The sequence below is a fragment of the Muscardinus avellanarius genome (assembly GCF_963383645.1).
Source record: "Muscardinus avellanarius genome assembly, chromosome: 2".
Classification (NCBI taxonomy): domain Eukaryota; kingdom Metazoa; phylum Chordata; class Mammalia; order Rodentia; family Gliridae; genus Muscardinus; species Muscardinus avellanarius.
The window spans coordinates 61,954,642-61,968,259 of NC_137787.1; the positions used below are offsets into that span (position 1 = coordinate 61,954,642).

At 43.2% G+C, this 13,618-nt stretch overlaps 1 protein-coding gene across 2 annotated transcripts in view; it reads left to right on the plus strand.

Moving 5' to 3' along the window:
* Window positions 1-1,761: 1,761 nt before the first annotated feature.
* The window catches only part of OLA1 (Obg like ATPase 1), a gene marked incomplete at both ends in the record, with an annotated part of 164,763 nt that continues 152,906 nt past the window's right edge, over window positions 1,762-13,618 (plus strand). For both annotated transcript variants that reach the window (XM_080720077.1, XM_080720078.1), the window contains 2 exons: window positions 1,762-1,862; window positions 5,213-5,356. In XM_080720077.1, coding sequence (XP_080576203.1) covers window positions 1,762-1,862; window positions 5,213-5,356 — 245 coding nt within the window. The remainder of the gene's footprint in view (window positions 1,863-5,212; window positions 5,357-13,618) is intronic.

The window sequence follows — 13,618 nt, forward strand, 5'->3', positions numbered from 1 at the left end:
AGGGATGGAGTTCAGTGGATGAATGCACGACTAGAAGTAACCAAAGTGTAAATTTTGGAGGTTGCTTTTAGAGATTGAGGAGCCTTAACTGCATGCCGAAGGTGGAAGGAAAATTGACTGAAAGGACTCAGACCCAGTTTTCATTCTCGTGAGAAATGAGCATTGTCGAGGAATAGGGAAGAATATATATTTCAGATAATAGTTTTTTGTGTGTGTGAGAGATGAGTGTTTCTTGTGATTCTAGAATAGGTTTTTCTTTTTCTTCTCTCCTTTTTTCCTTTTGTGGTTCTGGGCATTGAACCCAGGGCCTCTTAAAAACTATGCGAGAACTTTACAACTGAGCTACATTCTTGGCCCTTTTTTTTTTTTTTTTTTTGTACTGGGGATGGAACCCAGGGGCATTCTACATCTGAGCTCCACCCCCAGCCCTGTTTTTTATTCTTTCTTACTTTTTTTTTTTTTTTGGTACTGGGGATGGAACCTAGGGGCTTTCTACCTCCGGGCTATACTCCCAGACCTATTTTGTATTTTATTTGGAAACAGGGTCCTTACTAAGTTATTGAGAGCCTCACTAAGTAGCTGAGGCTGGGTTCGAACTTGGGTAATCCTCCTGTCTCAGCCCCCCTGAGTACTGGGATTACAAGTGTGCGCCACCACACCCAGCTTATTTTTTATTTTGAAACAGGGTCTCACTGAGTTGCATAGGGCCTAAGTAGCTGAGACTGTGAACTGCGATCCTCCAGTCTCAGCCTCCCAAAAGCTGGGATTATAAGCATGATCCACCACACCCGGCTCTCAGCCTTTTTAAAAAATCCAAAATATGGAACTATCCTAGGTGTTCATTAACAGATGAATGGATTACAAAATTATGGGAAATACACACAATGGATTTCTACTCAGCAACAAAGAAAAACAAAATTTATGTCATTCCTAGGAAGATGGAAAGACCGGAGAACATTATGTTAAGTGAGATTAGTCAAGCGCAGAAAGAGAAGGGACATATGTTTTCTCTAATATGCTCAAGCTAGGGAGTGTTAGGGATACTAGAGGGTCTCCAGATAATGGAGGTGAAACCTCAGCAAAGCCAGGAAGGAAGCGTAGGGGAAGAAGAAGGCTGAAGTTAATTAATGGAAAAGCTACATATGACTATGTGATGTAAGTATAACATTGTTAATCTGGACACTCAGTATTGGGAGGGAGGGAAATGGGGAAGGGGAGACACCAAGTACTGTATGAATATATGCCATTGTCAACACGATCCACACTATGATGTGAGACTACAGTGAACCAATAAAAAAATAAAAATAAAAAAATTTTATTTTGAGATAGGCTTCTCAGTTTGCTGGCCTGGAATTTGAAATGCTTTTGCCTCAGCTTACTGTGTAGCTGGGATTACATACGGGTGCTATGATTGACTCTCATCACAGCATCTGCTTCCAGATGCTTTCATTCATATAACCATATGTCAGGTTAAGAGATAAAGTGTTTTGTGAGTAGTCTGGATAGAAGATTGAAACTAAATTTTGTCTTAGATTTCTGGTGTAACAGTTTTTGTTTATTCTTTCTAGGACTTCTCAAGAGTGACTGCTTTGACAATCATCTAAATCAGATCTGTTTACACAACTTTTTGTTCTTTTTGTTAAAAAACAGAGGAGAGTTTCACCTTTTTTTAATCCAGTGATAAAATTTTATGTGACAAAATGTGTTTTTGTCCATAGGATAGTGAAAAGTTTTGTACATATGTTTGTTTTGACATTTTAGATGCCCCCCAAAAAGGGAGGTGATGGAATTAAACCACCCCCAATCATTGGAAGATTTGGAACCTCACTGAAAATCGGTATTGTTGGATTGCCAAATGTTGGGTAAGTGGATTTTGGGGCTTTTCTTATCTTCATCTTGTAAATATTTGGTGTCCTGTTGTAGATATGGAAATTCATGAAATAATTAGAATTAAAGTTGAAGAAAAAGGGCTAGAATATTAATACTGCAAAAGTAGGGTTTACTTTAGATGTATTTTATTTTTAATTTTGTGCCCAGATAATACATTGAAACTTGAGTTACTTATATTTTCTTTTCTAAATTTAGAGGAAAAAGCAATGAGATTTAAAACCAGTGAATCAGACTGGCTATATGTGCTTGAAACACTGTTGGGAGACCCAATGTTGCGTTAAATTGAAACTAGAGTACTTGAAAGTTGACTTTGGGCCTGGTGGTGCATCCCAGTACTTCAGAGGCTGAGACAGAAGGATCACAGGTTTGCCTCAGCAACTTAGTGACACCCTCAGCAACTTAGTGAGACCCAGTTTCAAAATGAAAAAAAATAGGGCTGGGGTTAGAATGACCCTATAAAAATAGGGTAGCTCAGCCGGGCATGGTGGCGCATGCTTGTAATCCCCATACTTAGAAGGTGGAGACGGGAGGATCATGCAGGTTCGAAGCCAGCCTTGCTGGTTTAAGAGACCCTGTTTCCAAATAAAATAAAAAATAGGTCTGGGAATGTAGCCCGGAGGCAGAAGGGTTCCATCCCTAGTACCACCAAAAAAAAAAAAATAGAGTACCTCAGAGGTAGGATGTCTCTGGGTTCAATCCCCAGTAACACACACACACACACACACACACACACACACACACACACACACAGATTTGACTTTGATGCTGACTGGCTATGTTTGATACCTATCTAGACTGGGTATCAGAGGCCACATTTAAGGTACTTTAGGAAGTTTTATTAAAAGTCTCATTATAGCTGGGCATGGTGGCGCATGCTTGTAATCTCCGCGCTTGGGAGGCGGAGACGGGAGGATCGTGCTGGTTCAGAGCCAGCCTTGTTGGCTTAAGAGACCCTGTTTCCAAATAAAAATATAAAATAGGTCTGGGAGTGTAGCCCAGGAGTAGAAGGGCTTCCAGGAACCCCAATACCATAAAAAAAGTCTCATTATAAATTTGATTAAATTCTTGGGAGCTCAGGAGTCAGATGAGTGATTTTTATTATAAGAGAAGGAGGTAACAACTTTGAATATAATACTGGAAGATGTTAGGCAAAAGAGTTCCTGTTGTAAAATGAATACGAAAGATGTGAGAATAAAAAGTTGAGTTTTGTAATTTTTTCGGAGGAGGTCTGGGGATGGAACCCAGAGGCATTCTATCTCTAAGCTACATTCCCAGACTTACTTTTTATTCTTTATTTGGAAACAGGATTTCACTAAGTTGCAGAGGGCATCATTAAGTAGCTGAGGTTGGCTGGGAACCTGTGATCCTTCTGTCTCAGCATTCCATGCATTGGGATTATGAGCATGCACCACCACACCTGGCGAGTTTTATAATTTTTTTTTTTCAGTACTGGAGATGGTACTGTACCTCTCAGCTACATCCCCAGCCCTATTTGTTATTCTATTATATTTGAAACAGTGTCTCACTGAATTGCAAGAGGCCTCACTAAGTAACTCAGGCTGTCCATAAACTGTGATCCTCCAGTCTCAGCCTCCCAAATGCTGGGATTACAAGTGTGTGCCACCATGCTCAGCTTGTAATGTTTTTAAAATTAAAGTGAGTCATCTATTTACAGGTAAGACAGTGATAGGAAATATATGTGCGGTTTATCATATAATTCTGTACACATGTAACTTAAATGTTCAAGGTGTCCTTTTTTTCATTAATTACCATTTATTTATTTATTTATTTATTTATTTATTTATTTATTTATGGTCCTCTGAGCTTTACCTTCAGCCCTGTTTTTATTCTTTATTTTGAAACAGAGTCTCACTGAGTTGCAAAGGGCCTCACTAAGTAGCTGAGGCTGACTGTACACCTGCCTCAGCATCCTGAGTTGCTAGGATTACACAAATGCAACTGGTTTGAATGAGATTATTTTGAGCTGGGTGTGGTGGTGCATGTTTATAATCCCAGTTCTTGAGAGGCTGAGATAGGAGGATCACAGGTTCAAGGACAGCCTCAGCAAGTAATGAGACTATGGTCAACCTAGTGAGACCCTGTTTCTTCCTTCCTTCCTTTCCTTTCTTCTCTTTTCTTTTCTTTTGGACTTAATATTTAATATGTTGCCGTAGTATTATTTGACCTGTTTCCTTTCTCAGTCCTCCTTTTCCCCTCTCCCAATTCTCTCCCTTAATCTCCTTTTAGTATTTTACTTTTTTTTTTTTAACTCCCAAATACTGAGATTACAAGCATGTGCCATCACACTTGGTTACTATTTTACTTCTAAAACTGTGATTGGAGGAATTGGCGTGGTGGGTGCATGCTTGTAATCTCGGTACTTGGGAGACTGAGGCAGGAGGGTTGCAGGTTTGTGGCCAGACTCAGCTACTATGGGAATCCCTCTGCAACTTAGACCCTGTTTCAAAATAAGGAATAAAAAATAGGACTGGGGGTATAGTTCAAAGGTAGAATGCTCCCGGGTTCCATCCCCAATAACACACACACACACACACACACACACACACTCTCATTAGAAAATAAGTGACCAGGTTTTCTATATTAATGTATTTTCCCCCCTTTATTTAAGCCATTACTTCAGGGAAAAAATTTCTATTTTGACTTTCATAATTACCAGTAATCCTTATATCCTAACAATTAGTAGGAACCTTGAGCTCCAGCCTCCTAGTTTCTTTGAGACAGTAAATAATTCTTTTTTTGATTCAGAATGCTTGGGAAGGGATTTCCTAAACTAGATACATACTTTTCAACATTTCATGCTGACAAAATAGATTTTGTTGTATGTTGCACCCTAGATATTTGTTTTATAACACAGATTCTTTGAAAACATTCTCTCAAGTTACAAATAGGGTGAGATAGGAACATGACCTAATTATCAATCATTGCTGGGCGTGGTGGCTCATGCTTGTAATCCCAGCATTCGGTAGGCTGAGACTGGAGGATTGCAGTTCGTGGACAGCCTCAGCTAATTAGTGAGGCCTTCTGCAACTTAGTGAGACCCTGTTTCAAAATAAAGAATTAAAAAAAATAGGGCAGAGGAGGGTGTAGCTCAGAGGTTGAATGCCCCTGCATTCTATTCCTAGACAAGCAAAAAAAAAAAAAATTCATTTCTATTAGTAAACATGTACTTTTCTTTCTACCCCTTTCCCATGTTGGCTTTATATTCTTTATAGATCTTATTTGAGCATTGAAATTAGGAAGAGATAAATTTTTCTTGGCAGTAATGTAAGAAATGATTGAAATTCCTGTTTTTTCCTTTTAGGAAATCTACTTTCTTCAATGTATTAACCAATAGTCAGGCTTCAGCAGAAAATTTCCCATTCTGTACTATTGATCCAAATGAAAGCAGAGTACCTGTGCCAGATGAAAGGTTTGACTTTCTTTGCCAGTATCACAAACCAGCAAGGTAAGAAATGGTTTATGCTATTATTTTGTGGCCCTGTATAGATAATAGATTGATAGGTTGCCTGATATGGGCACCCTCTTGCTTTGGGCCCTGGCTACTGGCAGGCTTTTCTTCTACCTGAAACCGTCCTTGGACAAACCCCACCGGCCATCATGTTACCTTGTCTCCCCTCTTGATTGCTTCCTTATGTGGGCACTTGCTACTGCTATACTGTGTGGGGACGTGACATTGTTGATATTTTTCAAAGACATTATAAAAACAACAACAGTGAAGCTCTTGAACTTCAAATTTGTTGAGATTTTAGGTAGTGAAGGGATTCATCTTTCAAGATTTTCCTAATAAGCCCACCGCCAACATCATATTAAATGGGGAAAAACTTCAAGAATTCCCCCTAAAAACAGGAATGAGACAAGGATGTCCATTATCACCACTTCTCTTCAATATAGTACTAGAGACTCTAGCCCGAGCAATAAGGCAAGAAAAGGAAATCAAAGGAGTACAAATAGGAAAAGAAGAATTCAAACTTTCACTATTTGCAGATGACATGATACTATATTTAGAAAACCCAACAAACTCAACCAAAAGGCATGTAGAACTGATCAACAAATTCAGAAGTATCTGGATATAAAATCAATCTTAAAAAATCAGAAGCATTCCTGTACACCAACCATAAATCCACTGAAAAAGAAATTCAGAAAACACTTCCACTCAGGATCTCCCACAAAAAAATAAAATACGTAGGAATAAACCAAGGAGGTAAAAGATCTCTACATAGAAAATTATAAAACATTGAAAAACGAAATCGAAGAAGATCTTAGAAGATGGAAAGATCTTCCATGTTCATGGATTGGCAGAATAAATATCATTAAAATGGTCATCCTTCCAAGAGTGATCTACAGATTTAACGCAATGCCCATTAAACTACCAAAATCATTCCTCACAGACATAGAAAAATCAGTCCTTAAATTTATTTGGAATAACAAAAAGCCCAGAATAGCCAAAGTAGTTCTCAGCAACAAAAACCATGCAGGAGGAATCACAATACCTGACTTTAAACTGTACTACAAAGCCATTGTAATAAAAACAGCATGGTATTAGCACAAAAACAGATACATAGACCAATGGAGCAGAATAGAAGACCCAGAAACAAGTCCACACACTTTCAGCCAATTGATTTTTGACAAATGGGCCAAAAACATACACTGGAAAAAAGATAGCCTGTTCAACAAATGGTGTTGGCAAAATTGGTTAACCATATGCAGAAAATTGGAAATTAATCCCACTTTCTCACCCTGTACAAGAGTCAATTCAAGATGGATCAGAGACTTGGAAATCAAACCAGAGACCTTGAAGCTCCTTGAAGCGGGCATAGGTCCAACACTGCAACACATAGGCACAGATAAACACTTTCTCAGCAAGACCTCAAAGGCACAACAAATTAAAAGGCGAATCAATACGTGGGATTGCATGAAACTGAAGAACTTCTGTTCAACAAAGGAAACTGTCAATCTCAATTGAGAGCCAACAGAATGGGAGAAGATTTTTGCCACCTGCACCTCTGATAGAAGAATAATATCTAGAATATACAGAGAACTCAAGAAACTCAACACTAAGAAAACAAAGCATCCAATAACAAAATGGGCAAGTGAACTAAATAGATACTTCACAAAAGAAGAAATTAAAATGGACAATAAATGCATGAAAAAATGCTCAACATCATTGGCAATCAGAGAGATGCAAATCAAAACTACCCTGAGATTTCACCTAACTCCAACTAGAATGGCAATTATTCAGAACACAACAGATGCTGGCGAGGATGTGGAGAAGTGGGAACTCTAAAACATTGTTGGTGGGATTGCAAATTAGTACAACCACTTTGGAAAACAGTATGGAGAATCCTCAGAAGAATGGGAACAAATCTACCATTTGATCCAGCAATACCACTTCTGGGTATCTACCCAAAAGAAAGGAAACCAAACTACCAAACTAATGCATGTGTATCTATGTTCATAGCTGCACAATTCAATGTAGCCAAACTATGGAACCAGCTAATATGTCCATCAACAGATGAATGGATTACAAAACTGTGGGATATGTACACAATGGAATTTTACTCAGCCATTAAAAAAACCTCAATTACATAATTTTCAGGGAAATGGATGGAACTGGAGGATATTATGCTAAGTGAGATTAGTCAGTCACAAAAAATAAGAAATAGGATGCTTTCCATAATATGTAAAAACTAAGGAGGAATGGGTCATAGGAGTAACTTTAGATGAAAAAGAAAATCCTATAGAGGAGCAAACAAGACAACCTAAAGGAGGAGAAAGGAGGGGGGAAGAAGGAAAATCTCTAAAATACACAATGTAATTAAACATATTGAAGTCAACCACTAAGCCAAGCAAGGGAAGGAGGGATGGGGAGGGAATGGGGTGGGAATTGGGTAGGGGTTAAATCAGTGATGTGTACATGTATGTACACAAGTTTTTTTGTTTTTGTTTTTTTTTTGGTGATACTGGGGTTCCCGGAAGCCCTTCTACCTCCGGGCTACACTCCCAGACCTATTTTATATTTTTGAAACAGGGTCTCTTATGCCAGCGCGGCTGGCTTCGAACCTGCGCGATCCTCCTGTCTCCGCCTCCCAAGCGCGGGGATTACAAGCGTGCGCCACCACGCCCGGCCTTGTACACAAGTTTTTTACCCCAATATGATGTATGAATATAATGCACCATAAAAATTAAAAAAACAATTAAAAAAAGGACTCTAAAAAAAAAGAAAAAACAAGATTTTCCTGTTTTTCCTTTATAATACACACATTGATTTGATGTCCTTTTGGAAATAAAGAAATTGAATAGGGTGGGTATGGTGGCGCACATTTAATATTAGTACCTGTGAGGCTAAGACAGGAGGATCACAAGTTCACAGCCAGCCTCAGCTACTTAGTGAGGCCCCCTGGAACTTGGTGAGAGACTCTGTTTCAAAATAAAGAATAAAAAATAGGGCTTGGATTGTAGCTTGAAGGTTGAATGCCCTAGGGTTCAATCCCCAGTTCTGCAAAAAAAGGAAACCCATCTTCATTTTTCCTCATAACTTAATTTTTTAGCCTCTTTATTCTTTATGCCCAAGAAAATAGAAAAAGAGAATTGACAATTCATAATGCTTTTCTTCTTCAACTCTCTGTTATATAGTAGGTCTTTGATATTTTGTTTACTTATAAAGGAAAAATCTTAGAAATATTCAGTCTCTTTCTATTGATGAAAAATTTATAAATGTTTATTATAGTGATTTAAAAGATTTTAAATGTTATTTTAGTATTAAGAGAGTTTCATAAGATCTAAAATATTATTTTTCTTAGTCATGAGATCATTGGTCTAATATAGCAGAAGTTCTTAAATTAGGCCTCATGTTTTTATTTTTTGAGATATTGTTTTAATAGTTTAAACTTTTTTTTTCTTTTTTTTTTTTTTGGTGGTACTGGGGGTGGAACCCAGAGGCTTTCTACCTCCGGGCTATACTCCCAGACCTTTTTTTACTTTATTTGGAAACAGGGTCTCACTAAGTTGCTGAAAGTCTCACTGAGTAGCTGAGGCTGGCTTTGAACCCGTGCGATCCTCCTGTCTCAGTCTCCCAAGCATGGGGATTACAAGTGTGTGCTACCACGCCTGGCTTAATAGTTTAAACTTTTATCTTGGCCTTAAATCAGGAATCAGAATTCATTGGAAAAGAGAATCTTAGCCAGGTGTGGTGGCCCTCACTTGTACTCCCAATACTTGGGAGGCTGAGACAGGAGGTCTACAGGTTTATGGCCAGCCTCAGCTACTTAGTGAGGTTCTCTGCAAGTTAGTGAGACCCTATTTCAAAAAGATGTTCCTGTCTAAATTCTTCTTGAAAGCCAGGCGTAGTGGCACACACTTGTAATCCCAGCATTTGAGAGGCAGAGACTTTAGGATCGTGTTTTGAGGACAGCCTCAGCTACTTAGCGAGGCCTTTTGCAACTCAGTGAGACTGTTTCAAAAAATAAAAATACTAAAAAAAACAGGGCTGAGGGTGTACCTTGCAGGTATAATGCCTCAGGGTTCAACCCGCAGTACTGCAAAAGAAAGGAAGGAAGGAAGGAAGGAAGGAAACAAACTTGAGGCCTAGAAAGATCAAGTGATTTGTCCACAGTCACATGTAATAGTTAATGTCAACCAGGAATAGAATCTAAGGGTTTTATTCCACTTCAGATCCAGAGCTTTAAGCTGGGCATGGTGACACATGCTTGTAATCCCAGCATTCAGGAGGCTGAGAGACCAGAGGATCCTGGTTTGCAGAGGACAGCCTCAGCTACTTAGGCTCTTTGAAACTCAGTGAGACCTTGTTTCAAAATAAAGAGGAAAAAATAGGGATGGGGGTGTGGCTTGGAGGTAGAATGCCCATGGGTTTCATCCCTAGTACTGTTAAAAACAACAACAACAACAAGAAAAAAATCTAGAGCTTTCCATCTATTTGGATGCAACTGTACTTTTTATTTAACATACAAATGGCTTTAGTTGTTAGAAATAATATCATTTAGGATGAGTATAGTAGTTGTACTTAACGTACTGACTTAAAAAAATTGATCAGTTGTCCGGGCCACATGGCCCAGACCCTGGGAGGGTGGGCGGGTGCAGGCGGGGCACCCTTAGGTGACTCCCCCCCACCCAGAAGGCCGGAGGCCCTGGAGGAAGGCCCTGGAGGTCGGGGCCCCATGGTTCCGACCCAGGAGGGTGGGCGGGGCACCCTTAGGAGACCTCCCCCCACCCGGAAGGCCCCCGGAAGTCCGGGCTGCATGCCCCTGACGCTGGGAGGGTGGGTGGGTGTGGGCGGGGCTCCCTTAGGCGACACCCCTCCCACCCAGGAAGAAAAAACAATTTTTCATTGCTACCGAGTCCTTATCCCACATCCACCCCAAAGCACACATACTCTCTTCTCTTATTAAAAAAAAAAAGAAATGAAAAAAGAAAAATATTTGAGAGGAGTTCAGATGGCCCTGGCGGCAGCTAGAATATTGTAGATTCAGACAAAACATATTTGTCTGAACTGGAACTTTTGGAAAAATTCCCCGTGAAAGAGGGCTGCTGCTTCTCTACATTGTTAAGAATCCTGGACATCACCTGTAAGGAGAGAATCTAGCGGAGACCTAGTAGGAAGGCTGTGGCGGCAGCAGTGGCCGAGATGGCGGTGGAGACCTGGATTTGGGAGAGGCAGACATCTGATCCAACCCACCCTGATCCTCTGAAGAAATTACTCCAAAGGTCAAATGCTGTTGTCGCTCATGCTTAGGAACACTGGACATTATGCAGTATGGGAAAAGAGCTTGGGATAGATTTGAAATGGTGGAGGCAGTCGCATTGGTAGTGGCAGAGGCAAGTAGTCAAGGGAGGCAGAACTTTTGAAGAAATTACCTCAGAGGCAGAATGCTACCACCATGCACCCTTGGGAATGTGGGACAACCTGCTGGGTGAAGAGGGTGCTTGGATCAGAGCCTGCCGAGGGGTGAGGCTGGTGCCGGGGCCAGCGAGGCCGGGATCAGAGCCTGCCGAGGGGTTAGGTCAGTCCCGGGGCCAGCGAGGCCGGGATTGGAGGCTGCCGTGAGACAAGGCTGGTGCTGGGGCCTCCGAGGCCGGGATTGGAGCCTGCCGAGGGGTTAGGCCAGGGCCAGAGCCAACGAGGCCAGGATCGGAGCCTGCCGAGGGGTTAGGCCGGTGCCGGGGTCAGCGAGACTGGGATCGGAGCCTGCTGTGAGGCAAGGCCAGTGCTGGGGCCTCCGAGGTTTGGATCGGACCCAGCTGATGCGTTAGGCCAGTGCCGTGGCCAGTGAGGTTGGGATCGTAGCCTGCAGCGAGGCAAGGCCAGTGCTGAGGCCTCCAAGGCCAGGATCGGAGCCTGCCGTGGGTTTGGCCAGTGCTGGGGCCAGTGAGGCTGGGATCGGTGCCTGCTGTGAGACAAGGTCAGTGCTGGGGCCTCCGAGGCCGGGACTGGAGCCTGCCGAGGGGTTAGGCCAGTGTCGGGGCCAACGAGGCTGGGATCGGAGCCTGCTGTGAGGCAAGGCCGGTGCTGGGGCCTCTGAGGCCGGAATCGGAGCCAGCCGAGGGGTTAGGCTGTTGCCCGGATCAGCGAGACCAGGATCAGAGCCAGCCATGAGGCAAGGCCGGTGTTGGGGCCTCCGAGGTCGGGATCAGAGCCAGCTAATGTGTTAGGCTAGGGTCGGAGCCAGCGAAGCTGGGATTGGAGCCTGCTGTGAGGCAAGGCCAGTGCTGGGGCCTCCGAGGCTGCAACTGGAGCCTTCCGAGGGGTTAGGCCAGTGCCAGGGTCAATGAGGCCGGGATCGGAACCTGCTGTGAGGCAAGGCTGGTTCTGAGGCCTCCGAGGCTGGAATCGGAACCTGCCGAGGGGTTAGGCCGGTGCCGGGGTTAGCGAGACCGGGATCGGAGCCAGCCGTGAGGCAAGGCCGGTGTTGGGGCCTCTGAGGTCGGGATCACAGTTGATGCGTTAGGCCAGGGCCGGAGCCATTGAGGCCAGGATCGGAGCCTGCCACAAGGCTAGGCCGGTGCTGAGGCCTCCAAGGCCGGGATCGGAGCCTGCTGAGGGTTAGGCCAGTGCTGGGTCCATTGAGGCCCGGATCAGAGCCTGATGTGAGGCAAGGCCAGTGTTGGGGCTTCCGAGGCTGGGATTGGAGCCTGCCTAGAGGTGAGGTCAGTGCCGGGGCCAGTGAGGCCAGAATCGGAGCCTGCCTTGAGGCAAGGCCGCTACTGAGACCTCCGAGGCAGGGATCAGTGCCAGCTGAGGGGTTAGGCCAGTGCTGGGGCCAGCGAGGCCGGAATTGGAGCCTGCCTTGAAGTATGGCCGGTGCTGGGGCCTCTGAGGCTGGGATTGGAGTCTGCTGAGGGGTAAGGCCGGTGCCAGGGCCTGTGAGGCCAGGATCGGAAACTGCTGTGAGGCAAGGACGGAGCTGAGACTTGTGAGACCAGGATAGGAGCCTGCTGAGGGATTAGGCTGGTGCCAGGGTCAGCGAGGCCGGGATTGGAGCCTGTCGTGAGGCTAGGCCAGTGCTGGGGCCTCTGAGGCCGGGAGAGGAGCCAGCCGAGGGGTTAGTTTGGTGCGGGGGCCAGCAAGGCCAGGATCGGGGCCTTCCATGAGGCAAGACCGGTGCTGGAGCCAGCGAGGTCGGGATCAGAGTCCTCTGGGTGGCCAGGCCACTACTGGGTGCGTCAAGAGTGGGATCGGGACTTGCAGTGCAGCATGCACAGAGAAATAGCACAGAAAATAAAACCCAGATGCTTCCCCTAATTAGCAAGAACTAGGAGGAAAGGGGTAACAGGAGGAGGTTGAGTAGTAGAAAGGGCCCTATTGAGAAGCAGTTAAGGTGACCAATCAGAGGGGAGGGGATGGGGGAGGGTGGAATCTCTTTAAAACTCATGAGGTGCGTAAACAATTATATCAAAGATAATCACCAGTTAAGCATGGGATTGAGGGAGGGGGAGAGAATGGGATGGGGAGAGAATGGGATGGGTTTGGATGAGGGCTTATCGGATGATATGTGCTTGTATATCCTCTCAAGTCTTGTATTCCAAAGTGATGTATGATTACAAAAAAATACTGATAAATAATTGCCACAAAAATTATATACAAAAAAAAAACACTTTAAAAATTGATCTGTTGAGTTAGTAAACATCATGGTATTTAGCGCAGAAGTATTATAAGAACCTGTTCCTTTTCCCTGTCCACTTTACTTTCTTCATCAGCTTGATCATAAGTTTGCTTTTTCCTTGTGGTGACAAGATGTATCTCAACTCATGGTGCATATATGTTCTCATTTATTCAGAGTGAAAGAAGGGATTGCTTTTAGAAGCTCCCAGAAGACAAAGGAGCTTCAATTCAGGAACCTTCCTCACTCCATTTAGTAAATGCCTCAAGTCTTTTGAGGCATTTAGGGCAAGGTGAAAGTCTTTGAGTCTTTGATTATGCCTAAGAATGAGCTTAGAATAGGCCCAACCTGTTTATTCTATATCTAGAACTAGTGATACGATAAACTTCTCCCAGTCTCTGAGCAACAGTGGCAAAGTATGGTTACTGTAATGAAAATCAGTGTGGTTACCAAGTGGAGGGGCAATGGATGCCAGGAGGCAAGCATAATATCTGACTACAAAAAATGATAACATTTTTGTGTTTTCAGTGGATTTGCTCATAAGTTATCAAGTAATTTTTATCTGTAATAATTGTAAAAGAACAATTATTTTC